Below are 22,518 nucleotides of genomic sequence, written 5' to 3'. Positions count from 1 at the left end.
ATTCCCTTTATCATGTATCTGCAGTGGCGGACTGGCCAGGGTGTCAGCTTGCCCTATGGCAAGTGGGCCCCTGATGAAGTGGGCCCCCTATATCAAGTGGGCCCCCTCTGTCTCCTGCCAACCAATATTTTTAGACCCAGTCCGCCACTGTGTATCTGTACACTGTGAACGGCTCGATTATAATCAAGTATTGTCTTTCTGCTGACTGGATAGCACGCAACAAAAGCCTTTCACCTCAGTACATGTGGCAGCAAACTAAACTAAACTAAATACAAAGAAATGTATGGGGACAGGCCCTTCGACCTACTAGTCTGTGCTAGCAATCACCCATCCACACTAGTTCTAAGTAGGAAGGAGCTGCAGATGCTGGTTTAAACCGAAGATAGACACAAAATGCTGGAGTAACTCAGCTGGACAGGCAGCATCTCTGGAGAGAAGGAATGCGTGACATTTCGGCCCAAAACGTTGCCTATTTCCTTCGCTGCATAGATGCTGCTGCACCCGCTGAGTTTCTCCAGCACTTTTGTCTACCATCGATTTTCCAGCATCTGCAGTTCCTTCCTAAACTCCATTGGGTGAAGAGTTTTTTTCCCCCTCCCTCTGTCGGACCTGTGCCAACGCCACAGAGCCAGTGGAGACTGATGCAGGACGCTTCACTCTCCAGCCATGAGTGAATGAATCCAGGAGCATACCCCATGCTTTCCCGTAGAATTGCTCGCTTCCATTAACCCCCGTGGCACACCGGCGTTTAGCGATGTTAGGCTGCCTTGCAAATGGCTGATTTTCCTTTCAATGTATTCCGGGACGCTTCTCAGAGGCAGGCAGGTAGCAATTTTTAAAAAGCCACGTTTAACGCTGCTTAGGATGACCACTGGCAAGTAAAAGATTAAGGAATTTTATTCCGAGCTGCAGTTGTCGACAGCTCTGCCCCCCTGCGCCCAACACATTCTGACCTGAAAAGGGCTCAGCAGGAGTTGCACTACAAGGAGGAAAGAAAGGATGATTAAGCTGTCCCTGTTCAATTTTATATTGTTCAGACATAAAAGGTTGAAAAATAATTGGCATTTAAAGAGACGGAGCACAGTGATGCAATTTCAAATACCTAATGGAGATGCTTTGATAAATCCCGTAGTCAGCATATATTTCCCAGCTCAGAAATTGTAATATACAGGCAAAATGGTCACTGTTTATCCCAGTGTATCAGATATCTACACTCGTATGATTCAACTAAACCACAAAATACTTTATGTTGGGCGCTAAGGATCTACCTATCAGACAAATAGTTAAAAGTCCAAGCACTAAATACTTCTGAAACATTTTCTAAGATACTTTTGAAAGGTAACAAACATTCTAGAAATGTTAAATGATCCATTAAACTTTTATTGAGAATCATGGGTTTAAGTTTTATCGATAACCCTGGTATATACCACCCGTCGCCTATGGGTGTTTGGACCTTTCATTACTTTACTTTCTATTACTTTCTAGGTACAGGAGGAGGAGAGGGATGAACGCTACAATTTAAACATTTTCCCAATAAGAAACACGAGTTTTACTAAATTTGGGTGCACAAATGGAAAGTTACACAATTAACCATAATCAGTAACGGGCGACATGATGGCGCAGTTGGTAGAGCCTCTGACACACTGCATCAGAGACCCGGGTTCAATCCTGACCTCGGGTGCTGCCTGTGTGGAGTTTGAAGAAAGATCTTCTTGTCTGAAGAAGGACCTCGACCCGAAACGCCACCCATTCCTTCTCTCCAGAGACGCTGCCCGTCCCGCTGAGTTACTCCAGCATTCTGTGTCTACCTCAGATTCCTTGTCTACATTTTGTTGGTCTACATGCCTGCAATATTTGGAGGTAACAATTTTCCAGTGTATCTTTCTAACCTTCAAAATTGTCATATACAAAGAGACGTTGAAAAGGTTTCCTGTGTTTAGTAAATGCTATATATCTTCTTCTGAGAGGAGAGATGATCTTTATCCACGCAGGCTGCTCACTTAGCCATGAACGTTAATTAATTTAAATTATAATTTGTGGTTCTGAAATTGTCAAAACTGCATTTATGTACAGCACAGCTCGTGACCAGAACTACACACACACACACACACAATACATGCTATCTCCACCCGATGCAGAAAATACTGTAACAGATGGTGCTGTAATTTCAATATGACAGGGGTTTGAGAGGTCATATTTTTATGATAAAGAAATGATTTTGTGACAGGTATGAGCTTCTGGTTTGAACAAAGGACATTGCACTCAAAGTAAAGATTCACTTTGTCTTTGCCAAGTGGAAGGGGTTTATGATTAGAATATGGTTACCAAGCGCACCAGAAATAAATACTACCAACTGATAATCTCACATCGATTCAAGAAAAATCAGGAAAATTCAAACGGAGAAAAAAAATCAATTTAAATCCACAATAACCAGTGCATTAAATCCCACTTCTTAACTGAGCAGAATACAACAAAAATATAATTTTTTAATTTAATTTTATTTTTTAGAGATACAGCACAGAAACAGGCCCTTCGGCCCACCGAGTCCGCGCCGACAAGCGATCCCCGCACACTAACACTACCCTACACACACACTTGGGTGAAATTTACACTTGGACCGAACCAATTAACCTACAAACCTGTAGGTCTTTGGAGTGTGGGAGGAACCCGAAGATTGAACCCGGGTTTCCGGAGCTGCAAGCTCTGTAAAGCAGCAACTCTACCGCTACGCCACTGTGCCGTCCTTAATATATCAAGGTGTATAAAATCATGAGAGGAATAGGTCGGGTAGATCCACAGAGCCTCTTGCCCAGAGTGGGGGAATCGAGGACCAGAGGACATAGGTTTAAGGTGAAGGGGGGAAAGATTTTATAGGAATCTGAGGGGTAACTTTTTCACACAAAGGGTGGTGGGTGTATGGAACGAGCTGCCAGAGGAGGTAATTGAGGCAGGGACAATTGCAATGTTTAAGAAACAATTAGACAGTACATGGATAGTAGGACAGTTTTGAAGGAGTATGGGCCAAACACAGGCACGTGGAACTAGTGTAGATGGGACATGTTGGTCGGTGTGGGCATGTTGGGCCGAAGGGCCTGTTTCCATGCTATATGACTTCAGAACTCTACGAGTCACAAATAATGCAGATGCTGGTATCTTATATATCAATTTTATTATTATATCTATTTAATTTTACGTATATGTTGTGGTTACAAGTATCAGTATAGTGTCTCTGTCAAATCACAAGTAGATGACTGAAGGGCTTCCGATTCCGATATATTCTCTATCTTTGATATCTATATTCCAACTATTCTTTATACAGGTACTAGAATTCTTTCCTTCTGTTTTTTATATCTACACTGCTATGATGACCCACAGAATATTAGAAGCAGTACATATTTGTAATACTCAACTGCAATGTTCTTCAACACAAATATATATTTAAACATTAGCCATGTATTTCTCAAAATCAATAAGTCTGACAGATTCATAGTCAGGCATCGTGGAAACAGGCCCTTCGGCCCAACTTGCCCACACCGACCAACATGCCCCATCTACACTCGTCCCACCTGCCTGCATTTGCCCCATATCCCTCTAAACCTGTCCTATCCGTGTACCTATCCAAACACTGTGATAGATTTTGCTGCATTCAGTAAAATAAAATTTAAAATCTTTGACATCACAGGTTACGTATCAACACAGAATTTTTCTAGTGAAGATAGACCCCACAAAATGCTGGAGTAACTCAGCAGGACAGGCAGCATCTCTGCAGAGAAGGAATAATGGATGATGTTCCAGGTTGAGACCCTTCTTCAAAATGATTGTTATTATAGTATTGGTTAATAATAGACACTAAACAATAGGTGCAGGAGTAGGCCATTCGGCCCTTCGAGCCAGCACCGCCATTCAATGCGCCAAGGAGTGGGTGACGTTTCGGGTCGAGACCTGACTGGAGCTATAAGCAACCAAGCGGGTATAAGGTATCACTTTCACGCGGCACGGTGGCGCAGCGGTAGAGTTGCTGCCTCACAGTGCCAGTGATCCGGGATCGATCCTGACCACGTGTGCTGTCTGTACGGAGTTTGTACGTTCTCCCTGTGACCTGCGCAGGTTTCTCCAATTCCTCAGGGATCTCCAATTTCCTCCCACACTCCAGACATACAGGATGGTAGGTTAATTGGCTTGGTCTAATTGTAAATTGTCTCTAGTGTGTGTAGAATAATGTTAGTGTGCGGGGATCGCTGATCGGTGGGCCAAAGGGCCTGGTTCCTGAGGGCACGTGATTATTGTATCTCTACAATAATCTAAATACTCCCAGAGTAGGGAAATCAAGAACCAGAGGACATAGGTTTAAGGTGAGGGGGGGAAGATTTGATAGGTATTGAGGGGTAAGATTTTCACGCAAAGGGTGGTGGATAAATGGAACGAGCTGCCAGAGGAGGTAGTTGAGGCAGGGACCATCACAACTTTTAAGAAACAGTTAGACAGGTACATGGATAGGATGGGTTGGAGGGATATGGGCCAAACGCGGGCAGGTGGGACTAGTGTAGATGAGACATGTCGGCCGGTATGGGCTAGTCGGGCCAAAGGGCCTGTCTCCACGCTGTGTCACTCTATGACTCTGTGACTATGACTCCCAACTTGACCTGTAGATGTGGAGACGAATTGTTCACAGTGAAACATTCTGTCTCTGACATTTTGTCATGCTTGATCAATGGTGTTTTATCATGAATGTTTTATTATTATTAATGTTTAGTGTTTTCTGAGTCATTCGAAACTGTCACTGTATGTCATGTTGTTACTTGTGGGCGGAGCACCAAGGCAAATTCCTTGTATGTGAGTACTTGGCTAATAATCTAACTTACTTTACTTTTACTTACTTTAATGACAAGGGCTCGGTCTATCTAGCCCAGTCCAGCCCCTGATCAAAGTTATTCCCTCGAGATGCAGACAGGGGGAGGTTCCTACATTGGTGACGTTGCCCAAAGTCAGAGCATTCCCAGCTTGAATGATACCAGTTTCCTGCTGGAGGCTAATTCAACATAACAGGAAATGACAGAGGGGGCAGGGCGGAACCTGGACACTACGTACAAAAAAAATATCATATTGTTCAGAAATAACTCTCCATGTTTTAATCGGCTTGGTGCAGTCCCCGAATGCCTTCTGCACATTAGGCAAATTCTGATGCTTACGCTGGCAATGCCCCAGACACAAGCATCCTTTGTATTCAGCATGTTAAGGACGTGATTTTGAGATCCATTGACTCTACTGCAGATAAACAGACAATCGATCGGCATCTCCTCACCGCAATCATCTAATCTTGTTAACATGGCTTTCAACTCCAATCTCCCAGAAATACTTATCCAATATCTCTTTAAATGGATCAATGCTATTTGACTCGGTTACCTCTTGTGGAAGTTCACTTCATGTCCTTACCACCCTGGTGGGCAAAGATGGTGCTCCTCAAATTAAGATGTCCTAATTTGAGAAAGGACATCCTTGTGATTGAGGCAGTGCAGCGTAGGTTCACGGGATTGATCCCTGGGATGGCGGGACTGTCATATGAGGAAAGATTGAAAAGACTAGGCTTGTATTCACTGGAGTTTAGAAGGATGAGGGGGATCTTATAGAAACATACAACATTATAAAAGGACTGGACAAGCTAGATGCAGGAAAAATGTTCCCAATGTTGGGTGAGTCCAGAACCAGGGGCCACAGTCTTAGAATAAAGGGGAGGTCATTTAAGACTGAGGTGAGAAAAAACATTTTCACCCAGAGAGTTGTGAATTTATGGAATTCCCTGCCACAGAGGGCAGTGGAGGCCAAGTCACTGGATGGATTTAAGAGAGAGTTAGATAGAGCTCTAGGGGCTAGTAGTTTCAAGGGATATGGGGAGAAGGCAGGCACGGGTTATTGATAGGGGACGATCAGCCATGATCACAATGAATGGCGGTGCTGGCTCGAAGGGCCGAATGGCCTCCTCCTGCACCTATTTTCTATATTTCTATATGCTCTGTACCCCTGTTGGATTTATTAATAACCCCGCTTCTCGTCTACGCAAAAGTAAAATTATTTTCTAAATGTAAATGAAATGCGTGGCATGGATCATTCTACACGCTAGGTTACTCCAGCACTCTGGAAACGTCACCGATCCATGTTCTCCAGAGATGCTGCCTGACCCGCTGAGTTACTCCAGCACTTGGTGTCTATTCTCACTGCGTACATGATGCTCTGGACTTTGAAGCCACTGGCAAATGATCAGCCATTTATCACACTTAATTTGCCCACAGACTTTCTCTGGTCTTTTACACCCAAACTCGCAGTGATTAGAAATCCATTTGAGCAACCCGCTCTCTGCAAGAGATCCGTGCATCTCAGATTGAAGAACTCCTAATGAGGCATGCAGATTCTCCCCCAAGAAGAGCAATTTAGAATAATTAATTCAATGCTAAACAACGGCAGAGAACAAAACAAGAAAAGAAAATGGGACTCAGTAAAAAAGGTAATTATTTATAGTTTAGTTTAGATATACAGCGCGGAAACAGGCCCTTCAGCCCACCGAGTCCGCGCCGACCAACAATTCCTGCATATTAACAATATCCTACACACACTAGGGACAATTTACATTTACACCAAGCCAAATAACCTGTACGTCTTTGGAGCGTGGGATGAAACAGAAGATGTCGGAGAAAACCCACGCAGGTCACAGGGAGATCGTACAAACTCCGTACAGACAGCGCCCGTAGTCGGGATCAAACCCGTGTCTCCGGTGCTGCAAGCTGGAGAATTGTAAGGCAGCAACTCTACCGCTGCGCTACCTTGCTGCCCCTGTCAATAATCTTCAACAATAGTTAAAATCTTAATAAATAACATTCTATACACCTTAACGAGAATTCTCAGTGACAGGAAGGTTATTTAGTAGCAAGTAAGACGCCACTCCATGAAAAGCTACTAAAACTACCACAGATAGACAAAGTACTGGAGTAACTCAGCGGGTCAGGCAGCATCTCTGGAAAAAAATGTATGAGTGTCGTTTCAGGAAGGATCCTCCGCTCAGTCCGCCTGGGCCACGCGATCTCCCGGTTGCTAAACACATTAACTCCCCCTCCCATTCGTACACTGACCTTTCTGTCCTGGGCCTCCTCCATTGTCAGAGTGAGGCCCAGCGCACATTGGAGGAACAGCACCTCATATTTTGCTTGGGCAACTTACACCCCAGTGGTATGAACACTGATTTCCCTTCAAGTAACCCTTGCTTTCCCTCTCTCTCCGTCCCTCCCCCACCCTAGTTCTCCGACTAGTATCACTCTCCTCCTGATTAAATTTACTGTTTGTACGCCTCGTTGTCACCTTCCCCTCAGACAACAATGAACCATTCTACATTTCCCTGATCATCGTCTCCTTTGATCTGTCATTTTTCATACCTTGCCCTTCCATATCTCCAGTCTCCCCTTCTCCCCCGAATCTCTGCCTGAAGAAGGGTCTCGACCCAAAAACGTCACCCATCCCTTTTCTCCAGAGATGCTGCCTATCCCGCTGAGCTACTCCAGCATTTTGTGCCTATATGCAGGTTTGTAGGTTAATTGGCGTTTGTATATTGTCCCTAGCATGTCGGATAGAACCGGTCTACAGGTGGTCGGCACAGACTCGGTGGGCTGAAGGGCCTTATCCACACTGTAACACTAAACTAAACTACTGATCAACATAGCTATGCACAACCTAGGGGTGATGTATTGGGGAAGGGGGTGCATTGGAAGGGTGACATCCTGAAGCACTGATGATCATTAAAAGACCCTTGTTGCTTTGTGAACCAGTTGAGTAGGCATGCACACTCAGGAATAACGCATCTTCAATGATACTCCACTCTTTGTGGCTTCAATCCTACATGTTCAATCTATTATTAAAACAAAGAAATGGAAAATTTCCACTGGGACACCCCTGTCCCTGTTGCCAAACCCACGCTATAAATAGAACTGAAGTAGCACAAAACTCCCGGTGGAACTCAAAGGTATTAAAGATATCCAGATGAACGCAAGGTAATACCACCTGTCACTTGTGGCGGCCAAAAAAAAAATCATCTCCCAAGTTCATGAGTTCTCAGAGCAGAATTAGGCCATTCGGCCCATCGTCTACTCTGCCATGGCTGATCTACCTCTCCCTCTCAACCCCATTCTCCTGCCTTCTCCCCATAACTTCTGACACCCGCACTAATCAAGAATCTATCAATCTCCGCCTTAAATATACCCATTGACTTGGCCTCCACTGCCATCCGTGGCAATGAATTCCACAGATTCACCAGCCTTTGACTAAGGAAGTTCCTCCTCATCTCCTTTCTGAAGGTTTAAAGGGATATGGGTCAACCGCAGGCAAGATGGAATTAGTGTAGGAGGGGCAGGTTGGTCGGCATTGGCAATTTGGGCCGAATGGCCTGCCCACAATGAATAAACCAACATCCTCCAAGATAATGATTTGATATTCTCCCTTTGCCTGGCCTTTAAACACAACAGCCAGTTAGGTATAGTGCTTCTACCAGTTTCCCAGTGGAGATTACAAACTCACCACGGCCAAAAATGGGAATACATGCTAGTGGCTTTCCAAGTTGATAACTATCGAGTTTCATCCACACATTTATGTTCAGCCTTTAAAATTAGCTTCAAACATTAGACATTCGAGATGCAGCGCGGAAACAGGTCCTTTGGCTCACTAAGGTCGGGCCAACCATCGATCAACCCGTACACTAGTTCTCCCCCACACACGAGAGACAATTTACTATTTTTTCCGAAGCCAATTAACCCACAAACTTGCACGTCGTTGGAGTGTGGGAGGAAACCAGAGCACCCGGTGAAAACCCACACGGTCACGGGGAAAACGTACAAACTCCGTACAGACATCGCCCACAGTCGGGATGGAACCCGGGTCTCTGGTGCTGTGAGGCAGTAACTCTACTGCTGCGCCACCGTGCCGCTCCAAATTAATTGATCATTTTGATTGTAGTTGTATTTACTTCTGTTTTCACGCATTGTAACAAAGATGGCAACGTTGCTGGTGTGGGATATGTATATCGCTAGAGTTTATGGAGGAATTGTTAGCTGGGACTTTCTACAGGGGCACGGTGGAGTCTGTACTCACGTACTGCATAAACACCTGGTACTCCACCTGCAACTGCTCGGACAGGAAGGCTCTGCAGAGGGTAGTGAGGGGAGCAGAGAGGATCATTGGCGTCTCCCTACACTCGGTACAGAACTGTTCCAGAGCCGCTGTCTGAAAAAAGCTCTGAGAATAGCTAAGGACAAACTGCACCCCCTCCACATACACCTGGATCTCCTGCCATCAGGCAAGAGATACCGTAGCATCAAAGCCCGGACTACAAGACTGCTAAACAGCTTCCTGCCACAGGCTGTGAGGCTGCTAAACAGTCACTCTGTACTCACAGTCACCTGATTCTGCGGCTTTGCACTGACATTTTAATAACTCTGGCACTGGCCACTCAAATCAGCTGCCCTGGACATTTGAATGATTTTGGTTTTACTGTATTTTAATGTTGCTGTTTTTACCTGCTTTTAACTATTTATACTGTTTCATCAGGGACTGGATAGTTTTTATTGTTATTATGTGTGAAATGTTTAAGTTTCATGTGCGATGCTCCGGTATTCCCTGGGAAACGTCTTCTCATTTTGCACTGTACAACTGTTGCTTTGCAAGATGACAATAAAGGTTGATTGATTGATTGATTGATTGATTGATTGATTGGCTGGAGTGGGCAAGTTGGGTCGAAGGGCCTGTTTCCACGCTGTGTCACTCTATGACTCTAACTGGTTTCAGAAAACGTTTCCACATGAGCTTCCGCTCTGGTTGTATCTCTGCTCAGTGGAAATAGGAACAGAATAAATGAACAAGGACATCCACCAGACTCCTGAAGGCAAAACAGGAACGGAGACGAGGATTTAAAGACCTCCCATTCCCAGACACAGACCAGACGTGTACAACAGCATAACATTGCCAATTTGAAGTAGCCTGACCTACTAGCTGCACCCACGCAATCACAAGCTCTGAAAAAGACAAGTTCAGCAAAAGTAAACGTTTGCGGAGCTCCATTGCCCCAGATAATCCCAACTCCACCTGAAGCAGCAGCCACAGAACATCTATATCTGTCATCACAAGCTCAACAGGCTTGGTACTGGAGTTGGGCGTTTCAACGCCAGCGTGTGGAGATGGGGGCTCCCTCCGCCAGAGCCCAGCCTGTGAATGCGGAGCAGAACAACAGACAGCCAACCATGTCATCTCTGGGTGCCCGCTCTACCACCCACCAAATGGAGCTGTGTCAGGGCCTGGCAGACATTGACGCCAACACAGACAACAACCTGGCTGCTCAACACCCGGCTTGAGATCTAACTATTCCTTTGGTTTATTTATGTTTCATTCTCAAGAAGAAGACGATGGCAAACCACAATGCAAAGGTTACCTGCAACTCTTCAAGAATTGAGCTGATTCATTGATCCGACCCGACATATCCTTTGAAAGGAAAAAAAATATCAAATGATCTCAAAATGAATGAAATAAAAATACGTTGTTCTTACCAATCATGTGATTTGCAACATGGATCTGTATTTCCCGTTCGGTCTCAAAAGTCATCTGGCACTTTATGCACTGGTAGGTCTTCTTCTGTCCAACAATGATAAGGTGAAAGAAATTATCATTTGCTGTGCTCTTCTAAATTATACTGTATATTTAAGTGATATGAAACAACTTATGTGAATTGAAAATTCTAGCGTACTGTCCGATTCACCTCTAACCCCATTGCGGACATTGGACTTTGTCTCTGGAACTGGTGCGCTACAATGCTGAGAACTATATTCGGCATTCTGTATCGTCCCCTTTGATATATCCCTATTGTACGAGTTTGACTTGATTGCATTTATTGGACTTTGGCACTGGAAGCAATGCGTGATATTCTGCACTCTGTATAAAACAACTTAAATGAATTGAAAATGTAATTAGCAATTCTAATCAACGTGGCTCCACACTGAAATCTTTATGTGTCTATAAAGTGGACACGACACAACCTAATGAATAAACAAATATTAAGGTTTATTATATTTACATGTTTATATACTTCTCCCTGCTTCTCATTCTACTTCTCATTCTTCCCCCCACTCCCGTTCAGCAGAAGTTGCAGAAGCTTGAAAGAGCGCACCACCAGACTCAGGAACAGCTTCTTCCCCTCTGTTATCAGGCTTCTGAACGGCCCACCCATAAGCTATGGTACTGTCCCATTCACCTCTACCCCATTGTGGACATTGCGCTACAGTTTATTATTCACAACTTCTCTTTTGAGAAGCAAGGAGAGGGAAGAATTATATTTCATGTTTTTCTTCATTCCTTACAACGCTATGTACGACAGTCAGCGCAACTTCTACTGAAGTGTGGATGGCCGCTGGCTCGCTAGAACCTCATCCGCCCTTTGGCAGGTCTTGTTTTTGGTCCTGCTGGTGGTCCACAGCCCCCTCCTCACCTGGCAAACCAGGTGGGGGAGACGGTTTAGTCGCCAACTATCCGACCCTGGAGCAGGTAGCACGGGATGACATGGTACCCGTGGCGGGGGGAACTCCCCCCGACCTGACCTGACCTGACCTACAATGCTGAGAACTATATTCTGCACCCTGTACCTTCCCCTTTGCTCTATCTATTGTATTTGAGTTTGACTTGATTGTATTTATGTATAGTACTATCTGATTTAATTTAGATTCGAGATATAGCATGGAAACAGGCCCTTTGGCCCATCGAGTCCATGCAAACCATCGATCACCCGTTCACACTAGTTCTATGTGATCCCAAATTCACATCCTACACAATGGGGACAATTTACAGAAGCCAATTAATCTCCTGCACGTCTTTGGAATGTGGGAGGAAACCGGAGCACCCGGAGAAAACCCATGAGGTCACAGAGAAAATGTGCAAAGTCCACACAGACAGCACCCGAGGACAGGATCGAACCCGGGTCTCTGGCGCTACGAGGCAGCAGTTCTACCACTGCGCCACCGTGCCGCCCTGTATGGATGCAAAACAAAGCTTTTCACGGTTACCTCAGTACACGTGACAATAACCAACCTAAACCTGAACATTCCTCCTGAACAATAGCTGGGAGGCACGGTGGAGCAGCGGTAGATTTGCTGCCTCACACCGACCGCCCAAACACCCGGGTATCAATCCTGACTACGGGCGCTGTCTCTACGCAGTTGGTACGATCTTCCCATGACCAGCGTGGGTTTTCTCCCAGATCTTCGCTTTCCCCCCACACTCCAAAGACGTACATATTTGTAAGTTAGTTGGCTTGGTGTAAATGTAAAATTGTCCCTAGTGGGTGTAAGGATGGTATTAGTGTGCGGGGATCGCTGGTCGGTGCGGACTTGGTGGGCCTGTTTACCCGCTGTATCTCTAAATTACATTTTATTTTAATATTGGAGGCGTAAGATTTTGCATAATATTGGAAGCGTAATAAGCCTAAGGTTTTTATGTCGGGTTAATACTACACAGCATCTTACTGTACCTTGGTACACGTGACAGGATAAACTAATTCTCTGCCTCATAGGAATTTGATTAATTCTTTAATCAACCTCTTGGCTGCCTGTCATGATAGTCCTTTTTAAGAATAAGGAGTACGCCATTTAGAACGGAGACGAGGAAACACTTTTTCTCACACAGACTGGTGAGTCTGTGGAATTCTCTGCCTCAGAGGGCGGTGGAGGCAGGTTCTCTGGATGCTTTCAAGAGGGAACTAGATAGGGCTCTTAAAAATAGCGGAGTCAGGGGATATGGGGAGAAGGCAGGAACGGGGTACTGATTGTGGATGATCAGCCACATTGAATGATGGTGCTGGCTCGAAGGGCTGAATGGCCTACTCCTGCACCTATTGTCTATTGTGGGAGGGGGGGGGGGGGGTGAAAGAATGCTGGGAGAGAGGAGGGGCAGGACAAAGCGAGGCAGCTAATAGATTGATACAGGTGAGGGGGTGTTTTGACAGGCGATTTTATTGTGTATGTGATGAATAAATCTGATTGATTGATTGATTGATTGATTGATTGATTGATTGATTGATTGAGTAACCATATGACAATTACAGCACGGAAACAGGCCATCTCAGCCCTTCTAGTCCGTGACGAACACTTACTCTCACCTAGTCCCATCTACCTGCACTCAGACCATAACCCTCCATTCCTTTCCCGTCCATATACCTATCCAATTTATTTTTAAATGATAAAATCGAACCTGCCTCCACCAATTCCACTGGAAGCTCATTCCACACAGCTACCACTCTCTGAGTAAAGAAGTTCCCCCTCATGTTACACCTAAACTTTTGTCCCTTAATTCTCAAATCATGTCCTCTTGTTTGAATCTTCCCTACTCTCAATGGAAAAAGCTTATCCACGTCAACTCTGTCTATCCCTCTCATCATTTTAAAGACCTCTATCAAGTCCCCCCTTAACCTTCTGCGCTCCAAAGAATAAAGACCTATCTTGTTCAACCTTTCTCTGTAACTTAGGTGCTGAAACCCAGGCAACTTTCTAGTAAATCTCCTCTGTACTCTCTCTATTTTGTTGACATCTTTCCTATAATTTGGCGACCAGAATTGTACACCATACTCCAGAATTGGCCTCACTAATGCCTTGTACAATTTTAACATTACATCCCAGCTTCTATACTCAATGTTCTTACCCTGGGAGCAGGTGATGCTTGAGATGACTTTTTCTGGCTACTGGTCTCTGGTGTCATTTCTCTGTGGTCTATCTGGATGTGGCTCTCAAGGTCCTCCATGGTTTCGAACTTAACCGCGCAGTCGGGGCAGCGAAGGCCGGCGCTGGCTCTCTCGGCGACCTCCTGCTGCGGCTGCACCACCACCGCGGCGTTGGCGGGCTGCCCGTTGGTGCTGCGGTTCATGCAGGCCGCGCACAAGCCGTAAGGCAAGCCGTTGATGTCGAGCTTGACCAAGTCCTGTTTGCTCCTGAACTCCTTCAGGCAGAGCGCGCACTTGTATGCCCGGTGGTGGTGAGGGGGAGGCTGGTTGCTGGGAGACGACGAGGCTGAGTTGGCCGACGACACCTTCTGCATGTGGAAGGTGCCGTGGATCTTCAGCTCAAGCGTCGAGGTGACGGTCTGCATGCAGACCACGCAGCGGAACCCGGTCAGCGAGTTCCTCAGGTCCGGGTGCATCTGGCAGTGCTCGATGAACTCCTCCTCGCTCTGCAGCGGCATCTTGCAGATGCGGCAGGTGCCCGTGTCCAGGCTCTTGCTGTGCGTCACCTTGTGCTCGGTCAGGGTGAGCAGCGAGGGGAAGCGCTCGCCACAGATGGGGCACATGTAGTGCTTGGCCGGCCCGCGGTGCGTCTGCATGTGCTCGCGCAGGCCGCTCTCCGAGAAGAAAGTCCTGGCGCACACGTTGCACTTGTGGTTGCCCGTGATGAACTCAGCCTTCTTCCGCGAGCAGTCGTCGTCGCCCGGCCGGATGTTGTGGTCCCTCAGCCGGTGGTTCTGCAGCAGCACCTCCATGGTGTAGGCCGCGCCGCAGATATCGCAGCCGTACATGGGCTCCGAGGCGTCGATGTCGTCCTCGCTGGCTTCGTGGCTGTTCAGCGCCTCCTGAGTCTTCATCAGGATGTTCTGCAGGTCGGCCTCCACCCTCTTGGGGCAGGAGGGGACAATGCCGTTGGCCGTGCCGTTCTGCGCGCCGCTGCTGTCAAACACGCAGTGCTTCTCCCGCAGGTGTTTCTCCAGCAGGATGATGGCGTGGAAGGCCTTGCTGCAGAACTTGCAGTTGTACTTCTTGCTGTGTGTGGTGATGTGGCACTGCAGCTCCACCTCGGTGCTGAACGTGTCGCCACAGAAGATGCACTTGCGCCCCTTGGCCGGGCTGCCCAGGTGGCTGTGCTTGACGTGCAGCTGCAGGTCGGCCTCCTTGCGGAAGTCCCAGTTGCAGGCCGTGCAGCGGTACATCTTCTTCTCGTTGCTGTGCTTGACGGCCAGGTGCACCTGGATGGACACCTTGGAGTCGAACACCTCCTGGCACAGGGTACAGTGATAGAGCACAAAGGTGTGCATGTCCAGCAGGTGCTTCTGCAGGTCGTCCACCGAGGAGAACTGCTTGTCGCAGCTCTCGCACACGTAGTGAGTCGAGGTGGTCATGTAATGCACCGTCAGATGCTGCAGAAGGCTGTCCTGCGAGTCAAAGTCCTCCTTGCACTGTGGGCACGACTGCTTCCGGAGAAGAATCTCCAAGTGGGACTTCAGATGGCTTTGGAAGCTCTCGAACGAGGTGAACTTGAGATCACACTGGTTGCACGGGTACTCGCCGTTGGAGAGCGAAGGGGCACTGGCCGACAATCTCTGCCTCTTTGGGGAAGACACCTCGGCGTCTGAAGAAACCGGGCTCTGCTCCGACTTGGATTTCCGCCCACTGTTTGCCAGCGGGATGTTCTTGTGGTTTTCCTTGATGTGCTTGGTGAGCTTGAGGATGGTGCCAAAGATGGGCGAGTTTGTGCAGTAAGGGCAGGAGTACACCTCCATGAAAGACTGGCTGGCCTGCAGGACAGGCGACTCCAGCTTGGTGTTGCCCACGTTGCAGTGGGATTGCTGGATGTGTTCAGTCAGCGAAGACTCGGTCAGGAAGCCCAGCGAGCAGTGGGAGCAGAAGAAAGTGTGGTTCCCATCTTGGGGGATGGCGTTGGGGACACAGTGAGACACTCGTATGTGTTCCTGCAAGCTGTTCAGTTCGGCGAACATCTCCGGGCAGTAGTTGCAGTGAAACGTGGACGCACTGGTGAACTGCATCACTGGGAAAACATTATTTTTGTGCACCTTGCGGACGTGCTCGTTTAAATTGTACAAAGTTGGTAGAGAATCAAGGCAGAACTGGCACGTGTGGCTTTGCTGAGGTTTAGTCGAGTGAATGGTTTTTAAATGAATTTCTAAGACAGCCAAACTACTGAAATCGCGCTTGGAGCAATACGGGCAGCTGTAGGTGACTTTTGGTGACCAGGAGTTCTGCCTGCTGTCTCTCTCCAACGATCCCGAAGGCTTCCTCTGGTTTCTGGACGGTTTGAGGGTTGAATCGGGCGTGGAGCCGCGTTCTACCGAAGCGCTAGAGTCCGGGGTGGTGCTGCTCATGGAGGCCGCACTGCCCGTCGCAGGGTCGGGGCTGATGCTGTGGTTGCTGGAATCCGGTTGTCGATGGCTATCCAAGTGACAATAGACGTCCTCCACGGTGGGGAACTGTTCCGGGCACATTGGGCACTTGTGCTTCTTATTCCTGTGGGCGAGGTCAATGTGATTGATCAACGCCGTCTCTTCAGCAAACACCTCGGGGCAGTGGATGCACTGCAGCTCGGCTTTCTCACAAATCTGCGGGTGGTTGGAGGCCATGTGCTTGTCCAAGTCTTCCGCCTGGTTGAACGTCTCGTCGCAATAGTCGCAGACGACATCCTCCTTCTTCAGGTCCTTCTCCAGCTTGGCCTCGTGCTCCTTGTTTTTCTTGTGGGCCTGCATGTGGCTCTGCAGGGAGCTGGTGGAGGAGAAGCCACGCTTGCACACGGTGCACTTGAAGGGCTTGCTGGAGCTGTGGGTCTTCAGGTGGATCTTGAGGTGGTCGCTGCGGGAGAAGGCAGCCTCGCACTCGTGGCAGTGGTACTTCTTGTCCCCGGTGTGGAGTTTGATGTGGCGGTCCCGGCTGCGCTTGTGCTTGAACAGGCGGCTGCAGAAGGTGCACTTGAAGGGGAGCTTGTCGCTGTGGATCTGCTCGTGCCGCTTGAGGTAACTCAGTCGGCTGAAGGACTTGTCGCAGAATTGGCAGGGGTACGGCAGGCCGGTACCTCCTTCTTCATCTACCAGGCCCAGATCACAGCCCTCGCCCAACATCTGAGACGGCGAAGCCACATCCTTGCTGGAGGGAGATGAAGCTATCCAGGAAACCTGGGGGTCATCATCGCCATCTGCAAAAGAACAGCAGGAGAACAATTTAACCCCCAATTGAAAAAGAAGGACTAATTATTTCGGGAACATGGAATTTTATTACATCAGAAGACTAACTGCTCTTACAAATGTATGAAAGCTCAAACAAATAAAAAGTAAATAGCATCAAATAATACATATGTTTTATATAGAGGGTGTATTATAAGGAAGTAATATATAAATGTATAGAGCAGCACTCCAAAACATATTGAGTTCTGTTCATTACCCTCCTAAACTGACATTGGTTAAGGATGGCGCAGCGGTAGAGTAGCTGCCTCACAGCACCAGAGACCCGGGTCACATCCTGACTACGGGTGCTGTCTGTACGGAGTTTGTACGTTCCCCCCGTGACCTGTGTGGGCTTTCTCCGGCTGCTCCGGTTTCCTCCAACACTCCAAAGACTTACAGGCTTGTAGGTTCATTGGCTTCGGTAAAATTGTAAATTGTCCCCAGGGTGCATAGGATAGTGTAAATGTGTGGGGATCGCTGGTCGGCACGGACTCGGTGGGCCGAAGGGCCTGTTTCTGTGCTGTGTCACTAAACTAATAACTAAATAAATATGTTGGGGTGCCAAGTTTTGAAAAAAAATTTGTTAGTTATGCCTTGACAAATAATTTGTTATAGGGCTGAATCTAATACAATATTTATATCCCACGTATGAAGATGACCATGCAGAGGTGACCAGATCTCAATGCTATTCCTAATGCCGTAGTTTCCAATCCTTCATGCATCAGGAAAAAATATTGGCTTCTGTTCAACAAGCTTCCAATCTGACATTGGTTAAGGATGGCACCACAAAGTTTTGGTTGCTAACCATATTCTCAAAGCACAAGCAATTGGTTAAGGTAGACACAAAGTGCCAGAGTAACTCAACGTATCAGGCAGCATCCCTGGAGAACAAGGATAAGTGACATTTCGGGTCAGGACACTTCTTCACACTGTATGGGTAGCAGTCTGAAGAAGAGTTCTGGCCCGAAACATCACCCATCCTTTTTGGGTTACTCCAACATTTTGTGTCTATCTATGGTATAAACGAGCATCTGCAGTTCTCTATTTCTATAGTTGGTTACGGTGATATGACATGCAATGCCAAGTTTAGTTACCTTTAGTTTAGATATACAGCATGAAAACCAGCCTTTGGACCCGTTGAGTCCACGCCGACCATCGATCACCCGTTCACACACTAGTTCTATGTTTTCCCACTTTCTCATCCACTCCCTACACACTCGGGCCAATTTACAGAGGGCCGATTAGCCTATAAACCCGCACGTCGTTGGTATGTGGGAGGAAACTCATGCGGTCACTGGGAAGGACATGCAGACTCCACAGACAGCACCGGAGGCCAGAACGAACCCTGATCTTTGGCGCTGTGAGGCAGCAGCTCTACCAGCAACTGTGCCGCCTATATTGTGTGCAGGGAAGTGACTTGGCCTTCATTTTAAATATCAAACAGATACATTTCAATGCAATGTAAACTGCTATCTGATCACAACGTTTTATATGCATAAGTACAGCAAATACCAAGGAACACAACAAATACTCTTTCAAGACTGTTTGAAAATATTATCCGAGTGTTCCCCAACGATTTGAGCAGCAGCATAGTTTGACCTTTAGTTTATAATAGTCTCGCTGATGGCATCACATTGCAGGATTCTTCAGTAGTTTTAACAAATGTACCACGCAAGTTTATTTCAGATTAAAAAAACACATTTTTGCTAATTTAGAAAAGCACGCTATCCCTTGCAATTGGAAACCATTCTTGCTAACAGAATCTAGCATTCAACAGAATGTAACAAACACTTTAGAGTGGATTAAGGTAATTAAAAAGTACTAATCCTCCGAAATAAGCTTGTTCAAGCACAGCAGCATCGAGCTTGTGGTCTTTTGAATGCGTTCTCAATGTTCGGCTGAGAAACCCGCTTCTAGGGATGTTTGCTTTTAACATTTGCGGCCAAACGTATTGTATATTCACACCATGACATGTATGTGCACATACTTACATATGTGGTTACATACTTAGATCAGACAGATAATCTTTGATCAACATCAGATGACCACAATGTTTAAGAAAGAACTGCAGATGTTGGAGAAATCGAAGGTAGACAAAAATGCTGGAGAAACTCAGAGGGTGAGGCAGCATCTAAGGAGCGAAGGAATAGGTGACCTTTTGGGTCGAGACCCTTCTTCAGACTTCCATTAGTCTGAAGAAGGGTCTTGACCCGAAACGTCACCTATTCCTTCGCTCCATAGACGCTGCCTCACCTGCTGAGTTTCTCCAGCATTTTTGTCTACCTCAGATGACCACAATAATCACTGCAGCAATTGAGGATATAATCAGCGGGTCAGGTAACATCTCCATGCTACTCCAGCATCTGATAGTGTCATAGAGTCTTGCAGCGAGGAAACAGGCCCTTCAGCACAACTTGCCCACACCGACCAACATGTCCCATCTACACTAGTCGTACCTGCCGGCGTTTGACCAATATCCCTCCAATGTTCCCGATGTTGGGGGAGTCCAGAACCAGGGGCCACAGTTTCAGAATAAGGAGTAAGCCATTTAGAATGGAGATGAGGAAAAACGTTTTCCACACAGAGGGTTGTGAATCTGTGGAATTCTCTGCCTCAGAAGACAGTGGAGGCCAATTCTCTGGCTGCTTTCAAGAGAGAGTCAGGGGATATGGGGAGAAGGCAGGAATGGGGTAATGAATGTGGATGATCAGCCATGATCACAGTGAATGGCGGTGCTGGCTCGAAGGTCTGAATGGCCTACTCCTGCACCTATTGTCTATTGTCTATCCATGTACCTGCCTAAATGTTTCTTAAATGTTGCGATAGTACCTGCCTCAACGACCTCGTTCAGCAGCTCGTTCCATACACCCACGAACCTTTGCATGGAAAAGTTACCCCTCAGGTCCCTGTTAAATCTTCCCCCCCCCCCCCCCCCCCCCGCCTCACCTTAAACAGCACCTGTACTTCCTTGTATCTGCAAACCTTTTCTGTTGCTGACGTGTAGATACAAGGAACTGCTGATGTTGGTTTTTAAAAAAGTTTCAAAGTGCCAGAGTAACTCAGCGAGGCAGGTAGCATCTCTGCAGAATATGGATAGATGGCGTATCGAGTCGAGAACCTTCACCCTTCTTCAGACTGATTGTGGTGGGGAGGGTTAAAAGAAAGCTGGGAGAGAGGAGGGGCAGCTAATAGATTGATACAGGTGAGGGGGGGGTTTTGACAGGCGATTTTATTGCGTATGTGATGAATAAATCTGATTGATTGATTGGTAGACAATTGAAAAAGCTAGGCCCATCGCGACAACATGTATGGTTATCATCAAAATATAGATTTTGATGCAGAAAAGCATTAACAATAATTAAATATCAACGTGGTAATAACCAGGCAAAATTGGACTGTACTTTGTCATAAAAGGGGTAATGGAACCTAAAATGAGAGTCAAGATTGTTTAATTGTCATGTAACGAAAAGCAACAATTACATTCTTAATTGAGAGTTGACAAAAACGCTGGAGAAACTCAGCGGGTGCGGCAGCATTTAAGGCGCGAAGGAATAGGTGACGTTTCGGGTCGCGACCCTTCTTCAGACTGATTGATTCTTAATTGAGAGAATGAGTTGGTTTATTTTCTCATCCAAAGGACTAAAGTTCAGTTCAGTTGCGTTTATTGTCACGTGTACCGAGGTACAGTGGAAAGCTTTCGCCGCGTGCTGCCCAGTCAGCAGAATGACAATACGTGATTACAATCGAGCCGCGCAGTACACTTACAGTCCACGGGAAAAAATTTACTGTTTACGAAGGAACTGCAGATGCTGGAAAATCGAAGGTAGGCTGGTAGACAAAAATGCTGGAGAAACTCAGCGGGTGCGGCAGCATCTATGGAGCGAAGGAAATAGGCGACATTTCGGGCCGAAACCCTTCTTCGGACTGATAACATTTAGTGCAAGGTAAAGCCAGCAAAGTTTGATCAAGGATAGTCCGAGGGTCATCAAAGAGGTAGATAGTAGTTCAGCACTGCTCTCTGGTTTTGGTAGGATGGTTCAGTTGCCTGATAACAGCCTGATAAAGCTAACGAATGCAACATCTCTGTTGAACCACCTCCCCTTCTTCCCACTGTAATAATAGTCAAGTAACAGTTATTTTTTCTGTCCTGAACGACTAAGTGGCCTTGGAATGATAATCGTTTGACACAGAGCACTCTGAACTGAGCCACAGCTGATGCAAAACCTTCTTTCAGCCCCATTACTCCTGCAATAATGATTAGTCACCCTATATTTTTTTCCCAAGCATGAAGACAATACAATTCTTGCTTGCAACCTAATTACCCATGACACGTGTAATTAGTCAAAACAAATGCATTTCCAAAACAAGCAAGTCACTGATTACGGTACCTATTCTGGTGACAAAACATGCATGTGTAATGAAATGCTTACTTAATTACTTTACTGATAACTGGAACATGGCAGCGCAAATGACACTGCGCTACTTGTGATCTGAAGCCTTGCAAAGATGTCGTGAAGGCACGATGGAGGAAGCCTCCTTGTGAAATTCTCAATTATGCGCCATTTACCTTGCAAGGGTTTTCTCCGCTGATTACCGCGATGCTGCATTTTTACATTTTAATTGAATTGTTTGTAGGTACGGGCAAGGTGTTGGAAGTGACAGCATAACTAAGTTATCCAGGCATGTCAAACCAAGCCAGTATGAAACTTCATCCAAAGAGACCATTTGCAGCCCAGTGCAAGAGCTCATTAAAAAGTGTCCTGCCAGCTGGTCAGCCTGACCTTAATCTGAGCGCAACGTAGATTAGTGTCAGAGGTGGCAGCTACCAGTCTCACAGCAATAGTTAAACTCAGCCATGAACAATTGCTGCTGCTGGGGGTGCAACCATGCTTGACTGTAGAGCACCTCTTAGAAGCAATGCGTAGCATACTTCTGTACAGCCACATCGAAGGCTGAGCGTGTGGAATTTGTATGTGTACAAAGGAACTGCAGATGCTGGGTTCAAGCAAAGATTTTAGACACCGAAAAGCTGGAGTAACTCGGCGGGACAGGCAGCATCTCTGGAGAAAATGAATGGGTGACGTTTCAGGTCATAGAAACATAGACATAGAAAATAGGTGCAGGAGTAGGCCATTCGGCCCTTCGAGCCTGCACCGCCATTCAATATGATCATGGCTGATCATCCAACTCAGTATCCTGTACCTGCCTTCTCTCCATACCCCCTGGTCCCTTTAGCCACAAGGGCCACATCTAACTCCCTCTTAAATATAGCCAATGAACTGGCCTCAACTACCTTCTGTGGCAGAGAATTCCACAGATTCACCACTCTCTGTGTGAAAAATTTGAGACCCTTCGTCAGACTGAGCGTCGGGGGAATGGGGAACGAGAGATATTGACGGTGATGTGGAGAGATGTAGAACAAATGACTGAAAGATAAGCATAAAAAGGTAACGATAATAAAGGAGACAGGCCACCGTGAGCTGTATGCTGGGTGAGAAGGAGTACGAACAATGA

The 22,518-nt window shown here is 46.7% G+C and overlaps 1 protein-coding gene across 11 annotated transcripts in view; it reads right to left on the bottom strand.

The window, feature by feature from the left end:
- Nucleotides 1-22,518, bottom strand: part of znf423 (zinc finger protein 423) — a 360,940-nt gene that overhangs the window by 170,663 nt on the left and 167,759 nt on the right. For 9 of the 11 annotated variants that reach the window (XM_033036375.1, XM_033036372.1, XM_033036373.1 and 6 more), the window contains 2 exons: nt 13,711-16,976; nt 10,575-10,659 (listed from right to left, as the gene is read on the bottom strand). In XM_033036375.1, coding sequence (XP_032892266.1) covers nt 10,575-10,659; nt 13,711-16,976 — 3,351 coding nt within the window. The remainder of the gene's footprint in view (nt 1-10,574; nt 10,660-13,710; nt 16,977-22,518) is intronic. The other 2 variants (XM_033036374.1, XM_033036378.1) reach the window with 1 other exon arrangement.

Source organism: Amblyraja radiata, chromosome 17 (genome assembly GCF_010909765.2).
Source record: "Amblyraja radiata isolate CabotCenter1 chromosome 17, sAmbRad1.1.pri, whole genome shotgun sequence".
Lineage (NCBI taxonomy): Eukaryota > Metazoa > Chordata > Chondrichthyes > Rajiformes > Rajidae > Amblyraja > Amblyraja radiata.
This window is presented reverse-complemented; position numbering and strand designations above follow the sequence as displayed.